This window comes from Erythrolamprus reginae, unplaced genomic scaffold (assembly GCF_031021105.1).
Source record: "Erythrolamprus reginae isolate rEryReg1 unplaced genomic scaffold, rEryReg1.hap1 H_43, whole genome shotgun sequence".
Classification (NCBI taxonomy): Eukaryota; Metazoa; Chordata; class Lepidosauria; order Squamata; family Dipsadidae; genus Erythrolamprus; species Erythrolamprus reginae.
In genome coordinates this window covers 46,445-73,895 of record NW_027248499.1, presented here as the reverse complement: position 1 = coordinate 73,895, position 27,451 = coordinate 46,445, and the positions used below count along the sequence as shown (strand labels likewise).

The 27,451-nt window shown below is 48.0% G+C and overlaps 1 protein-coding gene across 1 annotated transcript in view; it reads right to left on the bottom strand.

Moving 5' to 3' along the window:
• Positions 1-27,451, bottom strand: part of LOC139155673 (ryanodine receptor 1-like) — a 141,681-nt gene that overhangs the window by 102,408 nt on the left and 11,822 nt on the right. The window contains exons 4-21 of the mRNA XM_070730915.1: positions 23,080-23,154; positions 21,734-21,812; positions 19,867-19,979; positions 15,532-15,625; positions 15,158-15,254; positions 14,433-14,507; positions 12,894-13,050; positions 10,401-10,565; positions 9,936-10,057; positions 8,509-8,695; positions 7,919-8,054; positions 6,226-6,321; positions 4,908-5,026; positions 4,101-4,234; positions 2,688-2,929; positions 1,378-1,570; positions 416-632; positions 61-165 (exon numbers count right to left, since the gene is read on the bottom strand). Coding sequence (XP_070587016.1) covers positions 61-165; positions 416-632; positions 1,378-1,570; positions 2,688-2,929; positions 4,101-4,234; positions 4,908-5,026; positions 6,226-6,321; positions 7,919-8,054; positions 8,509-8,695; positions 9,936-10,057; positions 10,401-10,565; positions 12,894-13,050; positions 14,433-14,507; positions 15,158-15,254; positions 15,532-15,625; positions 19,867-19,979; positions 21,734-21,812; positions 23,080-23,154 — 2,406 coding nt within the window. The remainder of the gene's footprint in view (positions 1-60; positions 166-415; positions 633-1,377; positions 1,571-2,687; positions 2,930-4,100; positions 4,235-4,907; positions 5,027-6,225; positions 6,322-7,918; positions 8,055-8,508; positions 8,696-9,935; positions 10,058-10,400; positions 10,566-12,893; positions 13,051-14,432; positions 14,508-15,157; positions 15,255-15,531; positions 15,626-19,866; positions 19,980-21,733; positions 21,813-23,079; positions 23,155-27,451) is intronic.

The following is a 27,451-nucleotide window of genomic DNA, read 5'->3' as shown; positions in this document are numbered from 1 at the left end:
TTTCTTATTTCTGGTAAGGCTGGGTCAGAACACATCTGGCTCCCGTAGAGCAAAACTCACCGGCCCGTAGATCCATCCCTGCTCAATGCGAGTGAGGGCCCACAGTTCGTGGATGTTCTCTGCCAGTTTCTCTCTGATTTTCTCAAGGTGCGGAGGCAATACGATCTGCGGGGATTTAAAAAAAAGGAAAAATAATGAGAATGAGGCTATTAAATGGCACTTAGCAGAGGAAGGAAGGAAGGAAGGAAGGAAGGAACAAGGGAGGGAGTCAGTGAATGATGGACAATGTGGAAGTGCCCACAAGTCATGCCAGCGGTCACACTAATGACCGATTTTGCTCTCCAGACCCTAAAATGGCGGCCTTTCCACATTGTGTTCTTAGGTTCTCTGCCCAAGGCAGCCGAAACGTCCCTACCTGGATGGTATCCACAGGGTAGGGGGTGAAGGAGGTGTGGGACAAGGACTGGGTCGGCCCCAGGAGGTTCCGGAAGCCATTGATGTCGTGCTTGTACTCCTTGATGGGCTCCACGCGCATCTTCTCCCGGGGGAGGACGCCCTCGTAGCAGGGAGCGTAGCCTGGGGGCGGCAGGAATTTGAACTCTCCGTGGCGCCCCCCCAGAAGGAACCGCACTCTGGCAGGAAGGGAAAGCAATGTATTATGCACAACTAGTTGGGTTTGGCAATATATAAAATCAATCAGCAATGGATGCTTACATGTGTTAGAACACTATTGCTTTAAGAGCCAGTGTTACGGATGGCCACAAGAGGGAGCCAGAAGCGTGATTCACTCTCACGGCTATTTGTACTTTTCCGTGGTTTTCTCCCCCCCCTATTTTATACGCCGATAAATTAATACAAAAAATTAAATCAGAGATTTCAGTTTCAGTACCAACTTTGGTCGTTTAATCAAGGCCTGCCTGTCGTGAAATGTCCGAATTTTGAACATGGGGATGTTGCAACGGTCGTGAGAGTAAACAATGGTGGTAAATCACTTTTCTCAGTCTTGTTGTAGTTTTGAACTCACTTAAGAATATTTTATATCAGTATCTTAGATTTGTTTAATATAATCCTTTGCACGAGTTATATTCTCATGTTTTACTACTCAATTTTAGCATATTATACTGCATTTTAACTTATTATTTATTCAAATTCCCTCTATTTTAGCCGATTTTATTGTATTTTAACCAGTCACAGTTTTATGACGACCGATGTGGTCCTTTTCCTCGGTTTGATATGGTCGATTGACTAATCAAATAAAGTTGATATTGATTGATATTGATCATTAAATGGATTGGTTGTAAGTCGAGGGAGATCTGTAGGCCTCATTTTCATCCTACCTGGCGTGGTGGCGGTGGTGGTGGCAGGGATCAAACTTACTTGATGCCCGCCGAGAAGCTGATGACGGGGAAGAAAAGGCCGTCCAGATTGAAGTTCTCAAACATGCCCTGCACCGGGAAGCCATTGATGCGGAAAGAGATGCTGGGCACACTCAAATCCAGACAGCAGCTCACCACGTCGTCCGCCCCCAGCATGTGCTGCCCAGGGGATGCCACGGCCCGAGCCACGCGCCCTGCACAGAGCGGAATACAGACAGAAAGGGAAGTCACTCCGAGAAGGACACAGCTGAAGAGCCGAAGGTCGGAAAGTGAGATGGGCTTAAATGATCTTTTTAGAAAAATTTTTAAAATCTTTTTTAAAAAAAATTTAAAAAACGTATTTTTTAAAAATATATATATACAAATTATCCACCTTTCATTAAACAGTGCAACAACAATTAGAGTTTGTAGCCCTATCCATTATTTAATCTATTAGCTTAATACCAATACTGATATATTAAATATGTAATATGAATACCGTGACAATCATCATCTTAATGAATTTAATTCTATCAATTATTATTAACTCTATCGTGTTTCCCCCCAAATAGAAACATAGAAACATAAAAGACTGACGGCAGAAAAGGACCTCCTGGTCCATCTAGTCTGCCCTTATACTATTTCCTGTATTTTATCTTACAATGGATCTGTGTTTATCCCAGGCATGTTTAAATTCGGTTACTCTGGATTTACCAACCACGTCTGCTGGAAGTTTGTTCCAAGGATCTACTACTCTTTCAGTGAAATAATAATTTCTCACGTTGCTTCCGATCTTTCCCCCAACTAACTTCAGACTGTGTCCCCTTGTTCTTGTGTTCACTTTCCTATTAAAAACTCTTCCCTCCTGAGCCTTATTTAACCCTTTAACGTATTTAAATGTTTCGATCATGTCCCCCCTTTCCCTTCCGTCCTCCAGACTATACAGATTGAGTTCATGAAGTCTTTCCTGATACGTTTTATGCTTAAGACCTTCCACCATTCTTGTAGCCCAACTTTGGACCCGTTCAATAATACCCTGTCTTATATTTTGTTGAACCCTGAAATCAGTGTTTGATTTTATACTGGAGCAGAGCGGAGTAGAAATAAACAAACCACCAAACAAACAAATAAAATGAATTTGTCACCTGGGTCACACCTCTTTAACTTTTCATTTTCTTCCTCTTTTAATTGGTGAAACTTACCTATCACCCATATTTATTTTCCATCCAAGCATAAAATTTCCCCCCAAACATTATAATATTCTGAATCCTCCTCTTTCACATCAAACCCATTTGCCCCGACCAAATCGGCCACGGATGCAACGGAACTCACCTGACCACAGGTGGAGACCATCAAAGCCGAAAGAATAAAGGTCGTCCCCGACGCCGTTGCCCCCCCAGCCTTCGCCACCCCCTGGGTAGGGGCTATAGCCATCCGCCATGGCCCAGCCGACGCGCAAATGCGTGGCCTGGGCGGTCACAAAAGGCTCCACCGAGTCCACAATCATCTCGTAATACCACTTCTTGTACTGGGTGGATCCTTCGTGGGTGCCCAGAAAAATGTTGGGGCGCATACTGCCGAGGGAAGAGAAGAGAGGGAAAAGAAAGGATGGACATGGAAAACTGAGAACATGGAGGAAGAAGAAACCGGGCCTTGGACGGTCTCCAAAAGCCAAGTGGACATTTATAAATAAGTCCCCAGGGTCACCTGAGCAGCACTCCTGATTCCTGTAATCTACTCAGGTGGAAAGTCCAACTGCCTCTTGAAAAAGCACCTTTGGGACAACCATGTCCTAGGTCAGTGTTTCCCAACCGTGGCAACTTGAAGATATCTGGACTTCAACTCCCAGAATTCCCCAGCCAGCGAATTGAAGTACAGATATCTTCAAGTTGCCAAAGTTGGGAAACACTGTCCTAGATGACTTGTGAATTTCTACAGACTTCCCACCCTTCTGGTCTTCCATTAGGGATCTTAAGATCCACACCACATTTTGGACATAAACACTCTAGAAAATGTCCAGAGAGACTTTACTAGAAGAACCTCCACACCTCCACTCACAACAGAATACCCTACGCAAGTAGACTTACAATCTTAGGCTTAGAAAGCTTAGAACTGCGTTGCCTTAAACATGATCCAAGCATAGCCCATAAAATCATCTACTACAGCGTCCTTCCTGTCAACAGCTACTTCAGCTTTAAACATAACAACACACTGCACACAACAGACACAAACTTAAAGTAAACTGCTCTAAACTCGACTGCAGGAAATATGACTTTAGTAACCGAGTAGTTGATGCGTGGAACTCACTACCTGACTCTGTAGTATCATGACCTAACCCCCAAAACTTTACCCTGCTTAGACTGTCCACTGTTGACCTCTCCCGATTCCTAAGAGGTCAGTAAGGGGCGTGCATAAGTGCACCAGCATGCCTTCCGTTCCCTGCCCTAATGTTTCTCTCTTACTAGTATCATTTATATAAATATTATTATATCTTTGTGTACCACCAATACGTACTTGACAAAATAAATAAATAAAATAAATCCTGGCTTTGCTGGTTGGCCTGGGGTCTGGAGGGTGGTGGTGGTGGGTGCTATCCTAGAGGTGGTCATTAGATTAAATACAAGTGTCCACCTCAACTCCATTGTGTAACCCCACCCCAAGATCTATCCTTGATGTCTCTTTCTTCTCCAGCCCAGCCCCAGGAGACCCACTGCAGAGGGACATCAAAGAGGGCCAAGCGGCTACCTGGTGACGTAATTGATAAGCTTAGTCTGCAAGAGAAGATCTCTCCCCGGCAACAGGTTTTCAGTGATCAGGTTTTGATTGGAGCGGACGGCCACCCCGTTGCAGACACACAGAGAGCAGAGGACATCCAGCACCTGCCAAGGGAAGAAGGGAACAGCCATCGTTGAGTTGGGTTGGGTTGGATTGGATGGGTTGGGTTGAGTTGTGCTATGCTGGGATGGGTTGTAGTAGAGTAGATTAGAGTAGAGAAGGGTTAAGTAGAGTAGAGTGTAGAGTAGAGTAGGGTTAAGTAGAGTAGAGTTAAGTAGGGTAGGGTAGGGTAGAGTGGGGTTCGGTAGGGTAGAATAGAATAGAATAGAATAGAATAAGGGCAGACTAGATGGACTTTCTGCCATCAGTCTTCTATGTTTCCATGTTTCTAATAGAGAATAGACAATAGAATAGAACAAAACAGGAGTAGAATTAGAATTAGAATAGGTTTCTAGTCCTCACTAAACATCCAAACTCTACTCTTAGCCTCAGGATTCCATGAACATTGTTCCTTAGGGTCCCCAAAAGGCCCTAGGGGGAAAAATAGGGCCCTAAATGAGGCATGAAAATGAACTTCATCCTCACGATATGTTGAGAAGCAACTACTCCACAGAGCAGAATTTAAGGCAGGGGGCGAGCAACTATACAATACAATGCCCCGTGGACTGTGGAATTCTGGGAGTTGAACCTCCCCACTTGTATCCAGCCTTGCTTGCCACGAAATGGAGGAAGGGCGGAAGAAATCCGCAAGCACGGGTCAAGCTCACCGCCACCCACCTTGTGGTTGCGTCCGTGTTTGTCCAGGAGGGAGATGATGGATTTGATGTGGTTTTCCTGGATGATATTCAGCACTTCTGGACTTTCAATGAGGACACAATATAAGACCTCCAAAATGCCTGAAGAATGAGATCGAGGAGGAAAAAAAGAGGTGAAGGATGAAGTTTGTTTGGTGTTTTTCCTATTTAATTAAGATTAATTAAGTCCTTCCCTTGGCAAGAATGTGCAACTTAAAGCGGCCGCCAGGGGCCTTCTTCAAATCTAGGGAAACAAATCACACAAACCAGGTAAGTCCTCAGCTTACAACCATAATAAACGGGTTGAAAATTTCTGTGATCAAGCAAAAAGAGCTGTCGGGTGAGCTGTGCCCCTGTTTTATGACCTCAATTGCCACCGTTGCTCAGTGAATCACTACCGCGGTTAAGTTCATGACACGGTTGTTAAGTGAATCTGGCTTCCCCGCTGACTTTGTCTGTGTGAAGGTCGTACAAAGGGATTGCGTGACATCTCCCCCCCGCCACCCATCCACGGGGACTCGGCAACCGTCATTTCAAAAGGTTCACTAAACAAATAATTTAATTCAATTCAATTTATAAGCCGCTCAACTACTTGCAGACTCTCGGGGGCGTACAATAATAAAATAATATAATATAACAATAACAATATAAAACAGTTAAAACCTCAGAAGTAAAACAATCATTCAATAAACATTCATTCTTTTTGGTCGGAGCTGAGCCCCAGGCCTACCAGCAGGGCCATATTTTCACAGCCTTCCAGAAGGTTAGGAGGGTGGGGGGCGGTACGAGTCTCCGTGGGTAATTGATTCCAGAGAGCCGGAGCCACCACAGAGAAGGCCCTTCCACATGGCCTGGCCAAACGGCATTGTTTGGCCAACGGGGCCTGTAGAAGGCCGACCCCGTGCTTGGTTGCCGGTAGGTAGGTGGCAGAAGACGGTGAATAGTTGTATCTGAGGGACTATCCACTTGAAAATTAAAGGAGATCCTTATCCTGAGAAAGGGACCTGTTTTCCAGGAACAGCAGAGGTTTCAGGGAGACTACCAAGCAGCCTCGCTCCCTTCCTGCCTGGGGAGGGGAAGCCCCCCCTAGCAAGCGGCAACACTTAAGACTTATATGCCGCTTCACAGTATCCGGGTCCTCATTTTACCCCAGAAGGCCTCGAGTCAACCTTGAGCCGGTCGGGATCGAACTGCTGGCAGTGGGCAGAGTTAGCCTGCGCCATCCTTCATTCTCACCCCTGTGCCACCCACAACCACGGCTCTTGAATTGGAGCCGAACTTGCAATTCCCCATATGCTCACCAGAGGACGCCTCCAGTCGGTCCAGTTTGCTGACCACCCAGTCCAGGTTGTTGGAGAAGAGGGCGCAGTTGGAACGGTTCCCACGGATCAGCGAGGCTGCGTGGCCGGAAGGCAAGACGATGGTTAGGCCCACGACAAAAACGTTATTTAGCCTGTTGTTTAACCTCGTCCTCTGGCGCTGTGTGTCTCCATCTTGGCCATTTCCCAGAATCCCCCAGTCAGTGTGAGGTAGGGTGGGATCCAGGCGGGGGTTGCTGCTCCCGCTCCTGGTGCGCGTGTGGGAGAGTTTGGAGAGTTTTGGCATGCGCAGAAGCAAAAGAACATCGAAATCTCGTGCGCCTGTGTGTGTCCCCTCATCAGATTTTGCTTCTTGTGCTTGCACACCGAAGACACAGAGTTGTGCGCGCATCTCAATTTTCCTTACTAGTACGATGGCGTCGACCGTACGTACCAGTCAGAACCTCCACTGCGTCCCCCAACCCCTGGTGGGGGCAGCAGACCAGTACTGCTAGGATTGTTCTTGGCTAAGATATTTGCCAAAGTAAATAATATGTTATATACTGAATGTATCTGGATTGTATCACTGAATTATTAGTAGTATCTCTGGACTATCAGCGGGATATCTGCAAAACTTCCACGTTTCCTCTGTGTATGTGTATCTACTAAGAGATTACTCCGCACACTCCTTAGCATTGGTTATAGGCCCAGTGTGAGGTTCTAAGTGTGAGGTTTCTAGTGTGGATATTTCCAGTGTGATATTGCTTGTGAGTAGTATGAATACAGTGATACCTTGTCTTACAAACTTAATTGGTTCCGGGACAAGGTTCTTAAGGTGAAAAGTTTGTAAGACGAAACAATGTTTCCCATAGGAATCCATGGAAAAGCGATTAATGCATGCAAGCCCAAAACTCACCCCTTTTGCCAGCCGGAGGGCCCATTTTTGCGCTGCTGGGATTCCCCTGAGGTTCCCCTCCATGGGAAACACCACCTCCGGAATTCTGTGTTTTTGCGATGCTGCAGGGGAATCTCAGCATCGCAAAAACGGGCGCTTCGCTGGCAACGGAAGTCCGGAGGTGGGGTTTCCCAGCGAGGGGAGCATCAGTGAAATCGCAGCATTGCAAAAACACTGAAGTCCTCGAAACCCCAACTCTGGACCTCTGTGTTTTTGCGATGCTGCGATTTCACTGATGCTCCCCTCGCTGGGAAACCCCACCTCCGGACTTCCATCCAGAGGTGGGGTTTCCCATGGAGGGGAGCCTCAGGGGAATCCCAGCAGCGCAAAAACAGGTGCTTTGCTGGCAACGGAAGTCCAGAGGCTGGCATTCCCAGTGGTGGTGGTGGGTTTGTAAGGTGAAAATAGTTTGTAAGAAGAGGCAAAAAAATCTTAAACCCCAGGTTTGTATCTCGAAAGGTTTGTATGATGAGGCGTGTGTAAAACGAGGTATCACTGTATTCAGTTTGTACATACTCCTTAACCAGGGGTGGGTTACTGCCCGGACGAGGGGGAACGCAGTGGGGTAGTGAAAATGGAGCTCCACCCCAGAGCACCCAATTTGCACTGAAAGATGTTGAAAGAAATTGCATAAGCCACGCCCACAGTGTGGTAGTAAAAATTTTGGTAGCCCTTCACTGTCCTTAACACTTAGCACAGGTCACCCAAATACGTTGGCATCCCGTTCGCAACTCGACTCACCCAATAGTTCGTAGAGCAAGTTCACAATCTCCTTCCAAGACTCGGCTGCATCCTCGCCAGCGAACTCAGCAAAGTGTGCGGCTGTGCTGTAAACATTGAGACGGTCGATGCAATTCAGGACGAGGGTGATCATGCCCTGGAAAACAGCAGAGACCCCCCGCCCAGCTTAAGGCCAAATGGTTCCAGTTCTGTTCACAGCCCCCAGAACGAAACCCCTATTAATACATTGTATGTAACCTACTTGGGTGTTGCCATACAGTAACTAACAATGTTAGTCTGTAAAATATAAAGACTGCACCCTTAAGGAAATATTACTGGTTGGCCACAAGAGGGCGCCAACACCGTTCCCATGAGCTGTATTCTTGCTGTGTGCGTGGTTTGTAAACTATTAGAGTATTATCTTGTCGATTCTGTATATTTGTAAATAATAATATTGTTGCATATACGTTGATACTAAGTCTGAGTCATTGTCTGGCTAACCCACATTACCTACACCACAACAACTCGGCTTAATGTGTGTTGAAGATTTCGTGCCGAGACATACTAACGAACACAATATTGTCTTCCTTTAATCAGTGTGACTTGCTTACCTCCTCTTGGAAGAGGTTCTGCCTGTTCTTTAGGGACCGGAGTTTGGTCTGCTTCTCTTCGTGCTGGAGTTCTTCCTCGGGATGCTGGAAGTAGTTGATGAGATCCTGCAGGCTGAGAATCACCCCTTCGATGGGGAGAGTCACCGGCGTGCTGGACTTGGCCTTCCCAAGCAGGGTGTCCAGGCCTCTGGGGGATGGAGCAAAGCAGGAGTCAAGAGACTAACAGCAGCAGTCGGAGAGGGTTGGTCGTTTTAAAATTCTGGGAATTTTTATATCTTGGAGGCCCTCTCGTGAACTACGAATGTTAACACGCTAGTGAAGAAGGCACAGAAGAGGCTGCACTTCCTGAAAATTTGAATTTTGTTGTGTGGGTATACTGTATGTGTGCATGCATGTATGTATTTATTTATTATTTATTTATTAGATTTGTATGCCGCCCCTCTCCGGCTCACAACAGGAATACAAAATACAAATCCAATGATTAAAAAAGCAAAACAGTTAAAAACCCTTGATTAAAAACACTCATATATGTATGTATGTATGTATGTATGTATGTATGTATGTATTTTTTATTTATTTATTTATTTATTTGATTTGATTTGATTTGATTTGTATGCCGACCCTCTCCGGCTCACAACAGGAATACAAAATACAAATCCAATGATTAAAAAAGCAAAACAGTTAAAAACCCTTGATTAAAAACACTCATGTATGTATGTATGTATGTATGTATGTATGTATGTATTTATTTATTTAATCAAGTATAGTATACCAAGATATGACAATGTTTATATATAGGATACTAGTAAGAGGGAAACATTAGGACAGGGGACGGAAGGCACGCTGGTGCACTTATGCACGCCCCTTACTGACCTCTTAGGAATTGGGAGAGGTCAACAGTGGATAATCCAAGGGTAAAGTTTTGGGGGTTAGGTGATGATACTACAGAGTCCGGCAGTGAGTTCCACGCACCAACTACTCGGTTACTAAAATCTTATTTCCTGCAGTCGACTTTGGAGCGGTTTACTTTAAGTTTGTATCTGTTGTGTGCTCGTGTGTTGTTGTGGTTGAAGCTGAAGTAGTCATTGACAGGAAGGACGCTGGAGCAGATGATTTTATGGGCTGTGCTTAGGTCGGGTTTAAGGCGTCGTAGTTCTAAGCTTTGTAAGTCTAGTTGCGAAGGGTATTGTTTTGGGAGTGGAGGAGTACAATGACAATAATAAAGTCTTTATTTATTTATTTTGCTGTAAGACGCCCTGAGTGTCTCTCGAGAGTGGGCGGCCTACAAATCTAATAAATAAGTAATAAACAAATGTATACATAAATAATAAATAAATGTAATAAATAAATAGTAAATAAATGTGTTTATTTATCCCAAGAAGCTAGTCCCTGGTGACCCCAGGAAAAAGGACCCTGGTGACGCTTACTTGATGAACTGGTTATAAAGCCCCGACGTGCTGTAAATCATCCGTGCGGCTTGGGATTGCTCGCGTTGGCAGCGGGTCAGCGAGAGGGCATCGTCCATATGTCCTTCCTGATGCAGGATAGCCTGTGGATGTGCAGAGATGCGCTAAGAAAGGCTCATCAGATCCTTAACCCAGAAGGAGCCTTGGAAGTGTTCTAGTCCCCAATCCCTGGGACGTGGCCCCCGACCAGGCCTCAAGCCGTTCAGAACCAGGCCGCAGAAGGGGCAGGCAGGCATCCACGCCCATCCCCAGCAACGAAACCAGCGCACACATGCTCCATGCGCCAGGAGTGGCTTCTAACTTATCTTGCTGCCGGTCCACTTCCTCTTGCGTCACGTTTTTACGGGACCGCCTCCTCCCTCCTCCCTCCCTGCATAGGATTTTAATAAATAAATAAGTAAATGAAGCCCGCCCGCCACGACTTACCCTTCTTTTGAGCACGCCCAGACGCATGGCCTTGGCGTCGGCGGCAGCGTAGGTCAGCCAGAGGCCACTGTCGACGTGTTGCACGAAGCACATGGACTCTCCGTATTTGATATCCGGGGAGCCCATGCCTTCCACGTCTCGTTTCGGGGCCACGTCTAGCTTTTCCTGAAAGAGAGGAAGGAGAAGACGATGTCTGGCAGGAAAGGCCAGATCCGCACGGGAAGATCCGACGGAACCGAGTTATTGCTCCAAGGCCTACGCAGAGGACTCTTCTCAACCGAGGTTAGCACCTGCTTGGCATTGGATAAATGTCAGTGGAATTGAAGGGAGGTTCGTTTGTGACTATCTAAGGATTCTAGGCAGATCCCTCTTTTAACACCGCCCCCAGTTTCTGCCATTCTTTCTCCTACAAAATTTCTGGTGAAATCCCCTAAACCAGGGGATTTCTCGGGTGCCGAAAGCATGTGTGTGTGTGTGTGTGTGTGCTATAGCGCATGCATGAGTGCCCACACCCATAATTCAATGCCTGGGGACGGCAAAAATGGCCTATACCCCCCCAGGCTCTCTAGAGGCCTCAAGCAGCCATTTCCCAAATTCTGGTGCGCCTGGTAGGCCCTATTTTTCACCCTCCCCAGGCTCCAGAGGCAAAATTGCCCACCCCCATCCCCCTGGAGACTCTCCGGAAGGCGAAAATGCTCCAGGTGAAACAAAAATCAGCGGTCCGGCATGCACATGGCCATTGGGGCTGAGCTAGGGTAATGGCTCACGTGCCAGCAGCTACAGCTCCATGTGCTACCTGTGCGATAGGTTCGCCATCACTGTCCCAAAATGCGGAGATATTTAAAACACAAATGTAAGAGGAGGGCTCCGCTTACTCACTACGGGCCCTTGTGAAAGAAAGGCCCTGATGAAATTACCTAGTTGAGTAGTGAAACGTCTACACGTAAACAACTAGACTAGACTAGAATAGAATAGAATATAATTTTATTGGCCAAATGTGATTGGAAACACGAGGAATTTGTCTTGGTGCAGATGCTCTCAGCGTACATAAAAGAAAAAGACACATTTGTCAAGAATCATGTGATACAATATTTAATGAATGTTATAGGGGGGGTCAAATAAGCAATGAAGAAACAATCAATATTGATAAAAATCTGAGGATACTAAGGATACTAACTAAGCTTGAATAGCACCAAGCATTCCACATCTGAAAAACCTACATTTACATTTCTCAATCTGGGCCATTCCAGATGTGTGGACTCCTAAGTTCCAGACGAGAAAGGCTTGTTTATTAATTTAATTTATATGCTGCCCAACTCCCAAAGGACTCTGGGATTGAGTTTGTGTTCTTTACGGCAGTGTTCCCCAACCTTGGCAACTTGAAGATATCTGGACTTCAACTCCCAGAATTCCCCAGCCAGCGAATGCAATCCAGACAAGACGGAGTGGCTGTCTTGCCTCCCAAGGACAATTCCATCTATCCATCCATTACCCTGGGGGGGGAATTATTGACCCCCTCAGAGAGGGTCCGCAACTTGGGCGTCCTCCTCAACCCACAGCTCACATTAGAGAAACATCTTTCAGCTGTGGCGAGGGGGACATTTGCCCAGGTTCGCCTGGTGCACCAGTTGCGACCCTATTTGGACCGGGAGTCACTGCTCACGGTCACTCATGCCCTCATCACCTCGAGGTTCGACTACTGTAATGCTCTCTACATGGGGCGACCTTTGAAAAGTGTTCGGAAACTTCAGATCGTGCAGAATGCAGCTGCGAGAGCAATCATGGGCTTCTCTAAGTGTGCCCATATTACTCCAACACTCCGCAGTCTGCATTGGTTGCCGATCAGTTTCCGGTCACAATTCAAAGTGTTGGTTATGACCTATAAAGCCCTTCATGGCACCGGACCAGATTACCTCAGGGACCGCCTTCTGCCGCACGAATCCCAGCGACCGGTTCGGTCCCACAGAGTGGGCCTTCTCCGGGTCCCATCGACTAAACAATGCCGTCTGGCGGGACCCAGGGGAAGAGCCTTCTCTGTGGTGGCTCCGACCCTCTGGAACCAGCTCCCCCCTGAGATTAGGATTGCCCCCACCCTCCTTGCCTTTCGCAAACTCCTTAAAACCCACCTCTGCCGTCAGGCATGGGGGAACTGAGACATCTCCCCCTTGCCCATGTTGTTTTGGTGTTAGATTGATTGTGTGCTTGTTTTTTCATATTCTGGGGTTGTTTTTTATGATTTTTTTAGCTTAAATTGTAATTGGATTGGTGGTTATTGGATTTGTTATTATGTATTGTTTTTACCTTGTTGTGAGCCGCCCCGAGTTTGCGGAGAGGGGCGGCATATAAATCCAATAAATCAAATAAAATCAAATCAAGTTGCCAAGGTTGGGAAACACTGCTTTAGGACACTTTCAATCTCTCCAAGAGAACTGGACACTCTTGTGAAGCCCTTTGTGGGCAGAAATCAGTCCCTGACACCAGGCGACCTCTCACCTTTGAGACCCGGAAGCAGAACGACGTTACTTTGGTGTTGGCCTTCTCAGCATCCACCACCACCAGCCCCTTCTCCTCCGTCAGGGCCAAGTAGCGTCCCGTGGTGACGTGACGGACACGAAACGGTTGGCCCCACTTCATGTGGCTGCCGCTCCAGCTGTTGAGGACAGAAGGAGTGACAGGTTTAACCATAAGGAAGACCCCGTTTGGTTGAAAATGGTCGGCATCTCATTGTCGATGTCTTCGCACATCACGGTAGACGAAACAAAGATGGTTTCCAAAGATGGACATATCCTCTTCTAAACATGGTTGATCCCACAAGCCAAGGGGGTCGAAGTCGAGGCCCGTGGCTGGAAGTGGCCTCCAATTTCGTCGGATTCGGCCCGCACCACTTCAGCTGTCTACCCAATGCAAAGGGGAAACATGCCAGAAGTTTGTGGAGTAACATCAAGCTGACCATGCCTACAAATCTAATAAATAATAATAATATCCAGTTGGCCACACCCAGTGAGAGGCATCAAACTGGCTGCACCCACCCAGTTGCCCTCTCTGAGGTCAACCACAGCCCTGATGTGGCCCTTAATAGAAATTGAGTTTGACACCCTTGACATAAGCTATAGATAAGCCATGATTTAGTTCAACGGAGATACAGATCAGCCTATCCCCAGTCAGATTTAATCTTCTTTTCTGCCTGTTTTCTGTCCTATTCTGTCCTATTGCTCTCCTATATCTCCTATACCTTTCTTCTATTCCTATATCTCTACTTCTGTTCTTTCATTGGTATGTTCTATTACTATACCTTCTTTTCTATTATTTCTTAGATATATTTTACTATGAGTATCTCCTCTATAACCTTCATCATGTATTTTACTATGTGTATATAGATATATACCCACTAAAACCCTCATTGTGTATTGGACTAACTAACTAACCAACCAACCAACCAACCAAACCAACCAAACCAACCAACAAACCAACCAACTAAACCAACCAACCAAACCAACCAAACCAACCAACCAAACCAACCAACTAAACCAACCAACCAACCAACCAACTAAACCAACCAACCAACCAACCAACCAACCCAACCAACCCAACCAACCAAACAAACAAACCAACCAACCAAACCAACCAACTAAACCAACCAACCAACCAACCAACTAAACCAACCAACCAACCAACCAACCAACCCAACCAACCCACCAAACCAACCAACCAAACCAACCAAACCAACCAACTAAACCAACCAACCAACCAACCAACCAACCAATCAAACCAACCAACCAACCAACCAACCAACCAACCAACCAACCAACAAACCAACCAACTAAACCAACCAACCAACCAACCAACCAACCCAACCAACCCAACAAACCAACCAAACCAACCAACCAACCAACCAACCAACCAACCAACCAACCAAACAAACAAACAAACAAACAAACAAACAAATAAAATAAACACCAGCTTGGGGTAAGAAGGTCCAAAGTAAGCGAGAAGATGAAGACCAAAGCATGGGGGGGGAAAAGCCCAACCTACCTGATGCGCAGGGGCTCCAGGCGCCAGAGGGACCGAGCCTGGGAACAGACGGCACCACCTTCATAGTTCACCACCCTGCAGGAGGAAGTTTTGAAAGAGGGTGGGACTTGGCTAACGGATCCTTGAGTAGGATCTAGGGGCCAAAAGCCCACTTTATGTGATCTGTTTATGGCAGGAGTCTCCGAGCGTGGCGGCTTTAAGACTCATGGACTTCCACTACCAGAATTCAGCCAGGCCAAGTCCACACTTGGTTAATGGCTTCATGCAACATCCGAATCCAACTAACCTCAGATTGTGTCCCCTTATTTAACCCTTTAACGCATTTAAATGTTTCAGTCATGTCCCCCCTTTCCCTTCTGTCCTCCAGACTATACAGATGGAGTTCATGAAGTCTTTCCTGATAAGTTATCAGGAAAGACTTACTTACGGTACTTACTTACTTTGTATTTATATGCCGCTCAGTCCAAAAAGAACTCAGAGCAGCTAACAATACAACAGCAAGAAAAATATAGCGATTAAATCAGCGATACAATAAAAACAATAATATCCTACCAAAATCTATCATACTTGCAATCAATCCTTATTCCAGGCCTGCCGGAAAAGCCAGGTCTTAACGGTTTTCCGGAAGACCGGAAGGATGGAGATCTCTGGGGCAGTTGATTCCAAAGAGTCGGAGCCACCACAGAGAAGGCTCTTTTTCTTAAGGCTCTACTCAGAAAACCCACCTGCGTTGCTCTTCATTCTGGTCCGTGGTGGAGATGGTGAGGCATTCATCCATGTGGCCGTGGAAGAGGCGCATGACGTGGCCACCGGTCACACATCCTTGGGGGTAGAAAGAGAGAGGGAGACGCCAGAGTGAGTCGACAACCATCTCCAGATCCCAAAATGACAACAGGGCAAGATGGAAGCGAGTCTGCGCATTGGGATGAAGTTGGGGAGCCATTTCGGGTAATGTCGTGGAGGTTCTCCGTAAAGGTGGCCCATGGGCTGTGGAAGCGAGCCTGCGCATTGGGATGGAGTTGGGTTGACTGTGGCCAAAGGCCTCCCCATGCCACAGGTTCACCATCACAGCTCTATGCCCCCCGGCCCCCGTACGCACCTTCCTCGCAGCCAGAACTGATGGGGTTCATATTCCAAAGTGTCTGCATGAAGGAGGCATCGGCTTGAAGTTCTCCACTGGCGGTGGACAAGTGCTGGAGAAGACAAAGGCCACCCACATCAATGGTCAGCCCAGAAGGAAAGAGTGGTAGGGGGAAGATTGCCTTGTTTCCCAGAACCAGGTTCAGTTAAAGTATTACTGTATTGTACTATTATTGTTGTGAGCCGCCCCGAGTCTTCGGAGAGGGGTGGCATACAAATCTAATAAATTGAATTGAAATTGAATAATAAATTGAATTTGGGCCAATCCCCAGGAGACAGTGAGTTCTAGTCCCACCTTAAACATGAAAGGAACTGGCTGATTGGGGCCAATCACTAGGAGATAGTGAGTTCTGGTATTACTTTAAGAATGAAAGCTAGCTGGCTGACTTTGGGCCAACCACTAGGAGATAGTGAGTTCTAGTCCCACCTTAAACATGAAAGCAATTGGCTGACTTTGGGCCAATCACCAGGAGACTGTGAATTCTAGTACCACTTTAGGAATGAAAGCAACTGGCTAACTTTGGGCCAATCGCCAGGAGATAGTGAGCTCTAGTAACACTTTAGGCGTGAAAGTTAATTGGGTGACTTTGACCCAATCCCTCGCTCCCTTTCTCTTGGCCCATCTCAGAGGGTTGTTGTTGTGAGGATAACAAGACTAGGAAGGAATATTAGCTATATTCAATGTCTTGAGTTACTTCTAAAGTAATATGGATTTTAAAAATGTAACTAATCAATCATCCCTTTAGTTGAAGACTGTGGCAGGCCTGAAGGCCCCATGTGAAATATGGCTTCCAGGCTATCTCAACTTAACCAACTTTAAGGCAGGTAGACATCAACACCCATAATTCCCTAGCTGGCCAGTTGGGTTGGCAATATATTGGCTGCAGGTGTTGCAGACTGCCACAAGAGGGAGCTAGAGTTCATAGCTTATTTCTCTGAGTCACTTTCTCTGCTTCTCTTTGTTTGGCTACTCACTGTTAGGTTTGCTCTGCATTTTCTCTGCAATCTCTCTGTACTGTAGTTATGTATTACAGCTAAAAAGTTTTTAAAGCTTGATATGTTTGTTTACTGATTATGACAAAGACAATTGGAAAGAAAGACTGTGTACTTGGTAATACAGTGGTACCTCAAGATACGAACCCCTCGTCTTACGAACAACTCGTGATACGAACCCGGGGTTCAGAAAAATTTTGCCTCTTCTTACGAACTTTTTTCGAGTTACGAACCTGCGTTCGGAGACTGCTGGGAAGCCGCGCGGCTGTTTTAAAAGGTAACAGCCGGGCGGCGGGGCTTCCCAGAAGCCTCCCGAACGCCGGTTCGTAACTCATTAAGAAGAGGCAAAATTTTGCTGAACCCCGGGTTCGGTTCGGGAGGTTGCTGGGAAGCCCCCCAGGCCGACTGCGACCTTTTAAAACACCCGCGCCGCTTCGCAGCTGTCTCCCGGAGCCGAACAGCAAAGCCTGAAGCTGAACAGCAAAGCCGAACTTCCGCATTCGGCTCCAGGAGACACATGGGAAGCGGCGCGGGTGTTTTAAAAGGTCGCAGCTGGCCTGGGGGGCTTGCCAGCAACACCCGCACCCCGAACCCGGGTGCGGGTGGGTGCTGGCAAGCCCCCCAGGCCGGCTGCGACCTTTTAAAACACCCACGCTCTTCCCTCACCCCCGCCCCCGCAAGGCATCGCAGCGACAAGCGGGTTTTTCCGAGGCGGGTCTTATGCGCCCGAGCCGCGTTTCCCCCCATGTCCGGGCCCACGCACCTGTTCCAGCGGGCTATTTTCCGCCGGTAGTAACGCAGCGCCTCCTGCCCGTTGAGCAGCTTCTCGGCCGGCCTCTCGGGGGTGCTGTAGAGCGGGTGCGCGAATAGCCTCCTCAGCTTGGAGTGGGGGGCCTGGCTGCTCAGGTTGGCGGGCGGCCGAGTCCGGAGCTTTGGACAGGCGGCGAGGGCGGCTTCTTCGGCGGGGCAGGAGCAGCGGGGCTCAGCCGTCTCCATGGCCGGACCGAGGCGCCGCCTCATTTGGGGCCAGAGGTGGAAGTAGAAATCGGCGCTGAGCAGCGCCCCGAGAAGCAGCAGAATGAGCAGCCGGTCGCGCCGGGTCCCCAGCATGATCAGTGCCGGCGGCTGGGTGAGAAGCAGGCCGGGCGCGAAGGCAGCGGCGCACGGGCGATGCCGGGCCGTGGGTGGGAAAGGAAGGCGAGTCACGCGCCTGTTTGGCCGCGAGAGCCCGGGCGAGTCCCGGCAGGGCCTCTGCCCCGCTGCCGCCGCAGGAGCAGGTGGGGAAGCCGAGGCAGGGGAAGCAGCAGGCAGCGCCCCGCTTGTGGCCGAGAGGCAACCGGCTGCATCTTTGCCCGGTGGCCTCTCCCGAGTAGGCAGACCGTGCCGCCTCTGGAAGGATGGATCTGCTCGGGGTGGGAGAGGGAGGGAGGGAGGGGAGCCGCCACCAGCCTCACCTACTGTACTACCCTCCTTCTCAGCTCAGCAACCGGAGCTCGTCGGAGAGACCGCTTGCCAAAGTCTCTGGCTTTCGGACACGTTGGGCGTTTGTTTGCATCTCGTAATTGACCGGGTGAAATAAAAGATCTAAAAATCCCTTGTCTCCCCAACCCGTATTGAATACGGGTTGGGGAGAGAAGGGATTTTTAGATCTTTTATTTCACCCGGTCAATCACGAGATGCAAACAAACACCCAACGTGTCCGAAAGCCAGAGCTCCGGTTCTCGTCGGCGAGACCTCTAGCCAAAGTCTCTGGCTTTCGGACACGTTGGGTGTTTGTTTGCATCTCGTGATTGACCGGGTGAAATAAAAGATCTAAAAATCCCTTCTCTCCCCAACCCGTATTCAATCCGGGTTGGGGAGAGAAGGGATTTTTAGATCTTTTATTTCACCCGGTCAATCACGAGATGCAAACAAACGCCCAACGTGTCCGAAAGCCAGAGACTTTGGCAAGCGGTCTCTCCGACGAGCTCCGGTTGCTGAGCTGAGAAGGAGGGTAGTACAGTAGGTGAGGCTGGTGGCGGCTCCCCTCCCTCCCTCCCTCCCTCTCCCACCCCGAGCAGATCCATCCTTCCAGAGGCGGCACGGTCTGCCTACTCGGGAGAGGCCACCGGGCAAAGATGCAGCCGGTTGCCTCTCGGCCACAAGCGGGGCGCTGCCTGCTGCTTCCCCTGCCTCGGCTTCCCCACCTGCTCCTGCGGCGGCAGCGGGGCAGAGGCCCTGCCGGGACTCGCCCGGGCTCTCGCGGCCAAACAGGCGCGTGGCTCGCCTTCCTTTCCCACCCACGGCCCGGCATCGCCCGTGCGCCACTGCCTTCGCGCCCGGCCTGCTTCTCACCCAGCCGCCGGCACTGACCATGCTGGGGACCCGGCGCGACCGGCTGCTCATTCTGCTGCTTCTCGGGGCGCTGCTCAGCGCCGATTTCTACTTCCACCTCTGGCCCCAAATGAGGCGGCGCCTCGGTCCGGCCACGGAGACGGCTGAGCCCCAATGCTCCTGCCCCGCCGAAGAAGCCGCCCTCGCCGCCGGTCCAAAGCTCCGGACTCGGCCGCCCGCCAACCTGAGCAGCCAGGCCCCCCACTCCAAGCTGAGGAGGCTATTCGCGCACCCGCTCTACAGCACCCCTGAGAGGCCGGCCGAGAAGCTGCTCAACGGGCAGGAGGCGCTGCGTTACTACCGGCGGAAAATAGCCCGCTGGAACAGGTGCGTGGGCCCGGACGTGGGGGGAAACGCGGCTCGGGCGCATAAGACCCGCCTCGGAAAAACCCGCTTGTCGCTGCGATGCCTTGCGGGGGTGAGGGAAGAGCGTGGGTGTTTTAAAAGGTCGCAGCCGGCCTGGGGGGCTTGCCAGCACCCCCCGCACCCCGAACCCGGGTGCGGGGGGTGCTGGCAAGCCCCCCAGGCCGGCTGCAACCTTTTAAAACAGCCGGAAAGCCGTTTTTTTTGGGGTGGTGGTGTTGGTTGCACGGATTAATTGACTTTACATTGTTTCCTATGGGAAACAATGTTTCGTCTTACGAACCTTTCGTCTTACGAACCTCCTCCTTGCACCAATTAAGTTCGTATCATGAGGTATTACTGTATTTGGATTGTTATTCTGACTTATTAGGTGTGTGACTTTAGATTGTTGATCTGAATACGTTATTTCTCAAAATAAAACTTTAACTCAAGTTAGTATCTGTGTGGCTGAGTAGTTATTCACAACTAATCTCAATCTAAACATTTCTGCGTGTGCACAATCTTGGGAAACCAGGATTACTCTGCTCATACGTTAACAGGCACCGCCGCCATTTTGGATACACACCAGGTACCGCTCAGAGGAGACGCTGACGAGGATGAGGTCGTCCCCCACGCGCACTTTCTCCCCTTCTGACCGCTGCTTCGAGGCCGGGTGGATGGTCCACCAACAGGCTTCCCCTGCGGATGGGAGGCAGAAGAATCATGGGCAGCTGTCCAAACGCCCACCGAGAATCCAAGCCCCTTTTCAGCACAGCCATGCAGCATTCCTTCCCCTGGTCAACCTGGCGGGGGACGATGGGTGTTGTTGGCCAGCCTTTCCGAAGAGAAAGATGGCAGCCAACGCCAGGGTGGTTTCGGAAAGCGAGGAGGAAAGGGCGGGCCTTTCCCTGCTCGTTGGCGTTAGTCCCGTCATGCTTTGGCATCCCACGCAGCTCCTTAACTCCTTGCCTCAATGCAGACGGAAAGTAAACCATGCAAATTATGCAAAAATATGCAAATTATGCATGGAGGGAGGCCTCGGTACGGAATGAAATTTCTATCGTCCAGTTCTGCCCAGCTGGAGAACTCATGCAGGTCACAAAATTCCGCTTCTACGTGGCGCCCAGTTTCAGTTACAGGTTGTCTTCACCTTACGACTGCAAAGAATTTCCGTCGCTAAGCAAGGCACTTGCTAAGTAAACGGTGCCCAGGGGTTTTTTTTGTTTTTTGACAAGCAAATCAATGAATCACTCCAGTGACTCCCAGACTCATGAATGAGAATCCAGTTCTGTTTTATCTGGCTGGGGAAAAAATTGCAAATGGCGGTCGCATAACCCCAGGAGGCTACAAATGCCATTAAGCACAGGAAAGTCCTCGACGTACGACCAAAATCGGGTCCAGAATTTATGTGGCTTTGCCGGAAAGGTGTTAAGTGAGTTTTTTTAGTCCCATTTCACAGCTTTTCTTGCCACGTTTGTTAAGCGAATCACTGCGATTTTTAAATTCGTAACTTGGTTGTTAAGTGAATTTGGCTTCCCCCCGTTGACTTTGCTGGTTGGAAGTTCGCGGAAACTGGTCACACGACCCCGAGGACACTGCAACGGTTATAAATATAAGTCAGTGGTCAAGCACTTGAATGGTCGTAAGTGTGAAAAATGGTCATAAGTCGCTCTTTCAGTGCGGTTGTCCCTTTCAACGGTCACTAAATGAACCATTGTAAGTCGAGGACTACCTGGGCCTACCGGTAGCCATCTGCCTGAAGTTTGGCCCCGTGGGGATGCTGCCAATGGCCGTTAAGTGCGAAGACAGGCTGTAAGTCACTGTTTCTATAGAGCTGTCATAACCTTAACAATTCACTAAACGGATGCTTGCAAGGGCTACTTGTACCTGGGTAGTTGGCTAATGAGGAGGATAAGAAAAATGAAAACAAGAACAACAACAAGGCATAAATTGTACGCTGCCCAGAGCATAAATAAAGTATAAATAAATATTAATACATTTAAAACCTAACCCAAACTGCATTTACTTTAAGGGAACAAATGGAATGGACCCATGTAGGAACTGATAGGTAAATTCTTCCTCCCCGTCCCTTCAAACCATCCCATACAATCCCAGAACTGTGGGGCTGTGAGGGACCTCAAAGGTCATCTAGTCCAACCCTCTGCATCCTGCAAGAAAACCCACCAGGCTCCCAACCTCTGTCGTCAGGCATGGGGGAACTGAGATATTCTTTCCCCCTCGGCTTCTACAATTTATGTATGGTACGTTTGTATGTATGATTGGTTTTAAAATAAGGGTTTTTAGCTGCCTTAGTATTGGATTGTCGCATGTTGTTTTTACCACTGTTGTTAGCCGCCCCGAGTCTACGGAGAAGGGCGGCATACAAATCCAATAAAATGAAATGAAAAATGAAATGAAATTGTTCCCTTGACAGCTCAGTCTGCACCGCATACCTGAAGCATCTTCTTGAAGGCCCACGTCAAAGGCGAGTTTATCCGTCAAAGAACGTGAGGTGGTCAAGCAGCTTAAATACTAAACATCGGGAAAAAGAAAAGTTCCGTATAAGCCAAGATTCCTTCAGCTAACCCACCACCGGCTCAAGGTTGAATCAGCCTTCCGTCCTTTCGAGCTGGGTCCAATTAGGACCCAAATTGTTGGGGGCAAGGGGCTGATTCTGGAAACTGCTTAGAGAAGGCTGTAAAAGCACTATGAAGCGGTACATAATTCTAAATACTATTGCTACTGCTCTCTCAAACAAGCGATTTCAGCCAAAGCGAACACCTGCTTGGCTAAAAGGGTCACCAATTCAGGTTTTCTTCTGGTGGTGAGCATCCATAGCTATGTCTCTCCTAGGAACGGTGACATATAGAAGATTGACGGCAGAAAAAGACCTCCTGGTCCATCTAGTCTGTCCTTATACTATTGCCTGTATTTTATCTTAGGATGGATATGTGTTTATCCCAGGCATGTTTAAATTCACTTCCTGTGGAATTACCAACCACATCTTCTGCATGTTTGTTCCAAGCCTCTACTACTCTTTCAGTAAAATAATATTTTCTCACGTGGTTTCTGATCTTTCCCCCAACTCAGATTGTGCCCCCTTGTTCTTGGGTTCACTTTCCTATTAAAAACACTTCCCTCCTGAACCTTATTTAACCCTCTAACATATTTAAATGCTTCGATCGTGTCCTCCCTTTTCCTTCTGTCCTCCAGACTAGACAGATGGTGTTCATGAAGTCTTTGCGGATCAGTTTTATGCTTAAGACCTTCCACCATTTTTTATCGCCCGTCTTTGGACCCGTTCAATTTGATCGATCTCTTTTTGCAGGTGAGGTCTCCAGAACTGGACACAGCATTATTCCAAATGGGGTCTCACCAGCGCTCTATACAGCGGGATCACAATCTCCCTCTTCCTGCTTGTTATAGCTCTACCTATGCATCACAGAAGGCAAGGAACAGCCAGCACCGCCCAACCTCAGGTGACCTCAGCTTCTTTACTTAGAAGTTTAACTTCGGCCTCTAGAACATCTCTCTTGACGTTGACTTGGCGGAGAACTACGACCGAGCTCCTCCAAGCTTCACTTTGAGATTCCTTGCAATTTTTACACCCACCCCCTTCTTGGTAGAGAACAGATGACTCAGAGTTTGAAAATAAACCTGCTTGGCTTTGACCCAAAATGGCCCTTGTTGCTCCACTGGGCTTGCGTAGAGTCACTTTGCCTTGGGCTGAAGCTTCCCAACCCTCCCCTGTCTCCGTGTCCGGATCCAAAGCTTCCTGGAATTCCATTCCCCCACTTACCATGCCGCTGTGGGAATGCCGTAGAAGAATCGCGTGTCCATACAGCAGCGTCCGATGCCCACCTCCTTGCGAGGACTGGAGGACGACAAGGCAAAAGTTAAACCCAAAATCACACAACAGCTGTACCTGTGGAATGTTCAACCTGGAGCTCACGCAGGTCCATGCACCCATCCCACAGCAACTATCGCCAGCTTTTGGCTTCTACGCTACTGGCAAGATCCTAGACCTCATGGTTGACCGACTGGCATTCAGAAGTAGGATTGAAACCTACTAAAGAAAAAGATAAGATGGTAACCATCTCTAAGTCATGTTTGACCCTTGGTTAATTCATGGGTGTCTGTGTAGTTCTCTTTGCAACAATAAACAGGAGCGGTCACCAACTGGTGGTCCATAGACCACTGGTGATCCGCAAGAAAATTCTGATGGTCCACAGAAAGCTACTCACTGTTAATGGCTACTCACTGTCAGAAACATAGAAACATAGAAGACTGATGGCAGAAAAAGACCTCATGGTCCATCTAGTCTGCCCTTATACTATTTCCTGTATTTTATCTTACAATGGATATATGTTTATCCCAGGCATGTTTAAATTCAGTTACTGTGGATTTACCAACCACGTCTGCTGGAAGTTTGTTCCAAGGATCTACTACTCTTTCAGTGAAATAATATTTTCTCACGTTGCTTTTGATCTTTCCCCCAACTAACTTCAGATTGTGTCCCCTTGTTCTTGTGTTCACCTTGGGAAAGGAGGATTACTCTGCTCATACATTAACATGAATGTTGCAGGAAGAATGACCTGACTACATCGCCCCTATGGTACCATTCAAAACTTAGATCAGTCCTTTTTCAAATGGTCACTGACTCGTTACATGACGATGCTCGAGAACTGAACAATGCGTCATGAAATCGGTCCATTCTTTTATAATAACCCTGTAGTTTTCCATTGGGTTTTTTTTGTGGGAAATCTTACTGATGTCCCATCCAAGTGACTAATCCAGAAGTAGGCAAAGTTGGCTCTTCTATGACCTGTGGACTTCAACTCCCAGAATTCCTGAGCTGGCATGACTGGCTCAGGAATTCTGGGAGTTGAAGTCCACAAGTCATAGAAGAGCCAACTTTGCCTACCCCTGGATTAACCAGATCTAACCGTCCTTATCTTTCCAAAATCAGCCAAGATCGAACAGGTGGTGTAATTTCTTCAACTCGACATGTCAAGGGAGGGGTGTGCAGTTAATTTTCGCGAGGGGCCACCTGTGAAACCATTGTGGAGGGCTGAACTAAACCAATAGGTCTACTGCTGTTGCCACCCCTGCCATGGGCAGGTTAGGGACAGCCAAAGGACCAGATGTGGTCCGTAGAGTGTCCAAGTCTATGTTACACGATGTAGTAAAAAAGCAAAATGACTTATTCGACTTATATAGACCTACTGGACTTCTCAGGAGTCATGAAAACAGATGCTAAAATTGTGGGATGACTTCCAGGATCAACACTACCACCCTCCCATCTTTTTACCAGACCTTCTACCATTCAAGGTCACCATGGTGTACGGCCAAGTTCTCCTCGCCATCAGGGCTAGACAACCCAACAATTGGTTTCCTGCGCGGCCCACATGAAAGCACAGGTTTGACCATTTCCACAAGAAACCCTCTGGCAAGTTATGCGTTCATCTCCATGTGAGATGGGTTCTCTCTGATCAGTGTCTGTGCGCCAATGTGACCAGACCACTGACTCAGTGGAGAAAATGTGCTCCAAAAATTTTAGAAGCTCCAAAGCACCCTCGGGAACGTCTGAGGATCTTGTGTATTCTTGCAGCCACAAAATCCACATCACATTAGCATGGACCCAACTGCTATGTAGACGTCATAGTAGGCCATTAGGTCCAGATTATTGGGATAGAGAGCTTTCGAGGCTGGAGCAGCTGTAATCCCACACAAGCCTGGAATTGTTGCTGAAAAAATTCAAATGATTGTATGACACCATCATTCCTTGGGATCAAATTATCTAGAATAGGGCAGGATTCATATCCTCCTAGACCTTATTTATTTATTTATTTGTCAAACAAGTACAGTGATACCTCGTCTTACAAACGCCTCATCATACAAACTTTTCGAGATACAAACCCAGGGTTTAAGATTTTTTTGCCTCTTCTTGCAAACTATTTTCACCTTACAAACCCACTGCCACCGCTGGGATGCCCCGCCTCCGGACTTCTATTGCCAGCAAAGTACCCGTTTTTGCGCTGCTGGGATTCCCCTGAGGCTCCCCTCCATGGGAAACCCCACCTCCGGACTTCTGTGTTTTTGTGATGCCGCAATTTCACTGATGCTCCCTTCGCTGGGAAACCCCACCTCCGGACTTCCGTTGCCAGCGAAGCGCTCGTTTTAGCAATGCTGGGATTCTCCTGCTGTGATTCCCTTGCAGCATCGCAAAAACACAGAAGTCCGGAGGTGGGGTTTCCCATGGAGGGGAGCCTCAGGGGAATCCCAGCAGCACTTCGGCTGGCAAAAGGGGTGCATTTTGGGTTTGCACGCATTAATCGCTTTTCCATTGATTCCTATGGGAAACATTGCTTTGTCTTACAAACTTTTCACCTTAAGAACCTCATCCCGGAACCAATTAAGTTTGTAAGGCAAGGTATCACTGTATATTATTATAGTACATCTTAACATAACATAACATAACTAGAACGTAGTAATAGAAAGGATAATAAGACAGTAGGACAGGGACATTAGGCACAAAAGTGCACTTATGCACGCCCCTTACAGACCTCTTAGAGAAGGAGAGAGGTCTATTGTAGATAATATAAGGCTGAGGATTTTTGGATTGGGGTAATTAGGTACTGGTGGTAAACTGCTCCTTCCTTCTAAAAGCTCCCGTCCCCTCCATTTTATCCCAATAAAACAGATGTTCCCGTTTGGCAAGTTCTAACATGGGTTGCTTGTCAACTAGAGTTTTGTGAATGTTCCTCCCCAAAACTTGAACGGGGTTGAAGGATATCGTGACAGCCATGATGAAAAAAGGCTGTTTATGAACCTTTAAAAAGGCTGTTGAAATAGGATGTTATGAACCTTCCATGGAACCCATAAAGTTGCTTATGGGCTCAGGATTTTGGTACGTTGAATCAGACCATGTCCATCTCAGGATAGAGAACTTCTCCCTCCGTTCGTTGTCATTTGCAAACCACCATGTTTCTTTCACCACGCTCCATTCTTGCGCCCACTGCGTGGAGAATTCCCCAGAAGGAAAAAGGACTTCCACTGATAAGGAATCATGCAATGAAGTGAGAAGGGACACAGGGACAAATTGTGGGAAATCACAACCATCAGTGGAGAAGCCCAGTGGGAAGGGAAATGGATTGAAAACGTGGAAGGAAGGAAGGGAAGAGGAGGAGGAGGAGGAGGTATGAAGGAGGGAAAGATTACTGGAGGGAGAGGATAAGGGGATCCCACCTGGTTTTCAACGAGGAAGACCCATCGCTAAGATCTATGGGTAGGCAAGGCCCACCCACCAACTTCAAAAATGGTCACATTGCCCTTCATAGAAACATAGAAGATTGACAGCAGAAAAAGACCTCATGGCCCATCTAGTCTGCCCTTCTACTATTTCCTGTATTTTATCTTAGGATGGATTTGTGTTTATCCCAGGCATGTTTAGATTCAGTGACTGTGGATTTACCAGCCACGCCTGCTGGAAGTTTGTTCCAAGCATCTACTACTCTTTGAGTCAAATAATATTTGTGGGAATGGGGGACATGATAAAACACAAAACACTATCAGGCCCATCCCAGATCCTGCCCTGAGAATGTTGGCTCAATTCTGCCAAGTATATCTCAGTATATCTGGAAATTGGAAAGTAGAAAATTCCAATTGGAAACTAGGAAGTGAAAGCGGACAGATTAGTTAAAACAATTCCATGACAAATATCCAGACAATGCCAAGGGTCCCCCTGGAAGAGGGAGGGGTGGTTAAACCAATTAACCCCTTGTGGTCTCTCTCATCACTGCAGAGGATGCTTTTTTCTTGAGGGGCGGCAGAAGTTATAGTTATTATTTTATTAGATTTGTATGCCGCCCCTCTCCGAAGAGTTGGTGATAAATTAACGGCTTGCCATACTATCTATAGAAGGCCTGATGTTTATGGGAACTTGGGAGGGGGGATTTTCAGGAGGGAACAGAAGCAACCACAAAGCATTCTTTTGAGAGATTCAAGGCCATCCTATGCCCACCCACCTGGGCGGAAGCGGAAGGAGGACTAGTCATGCTGGCACAACCTGAGTGAGCTACGTGGCAAGTTTGTGGGTAGGAGACAAGGGATGTGGTGGGTAACTCAGACTTGCCATCGCCGTTCTACGTTAATGCCCCATAGGGCAAATC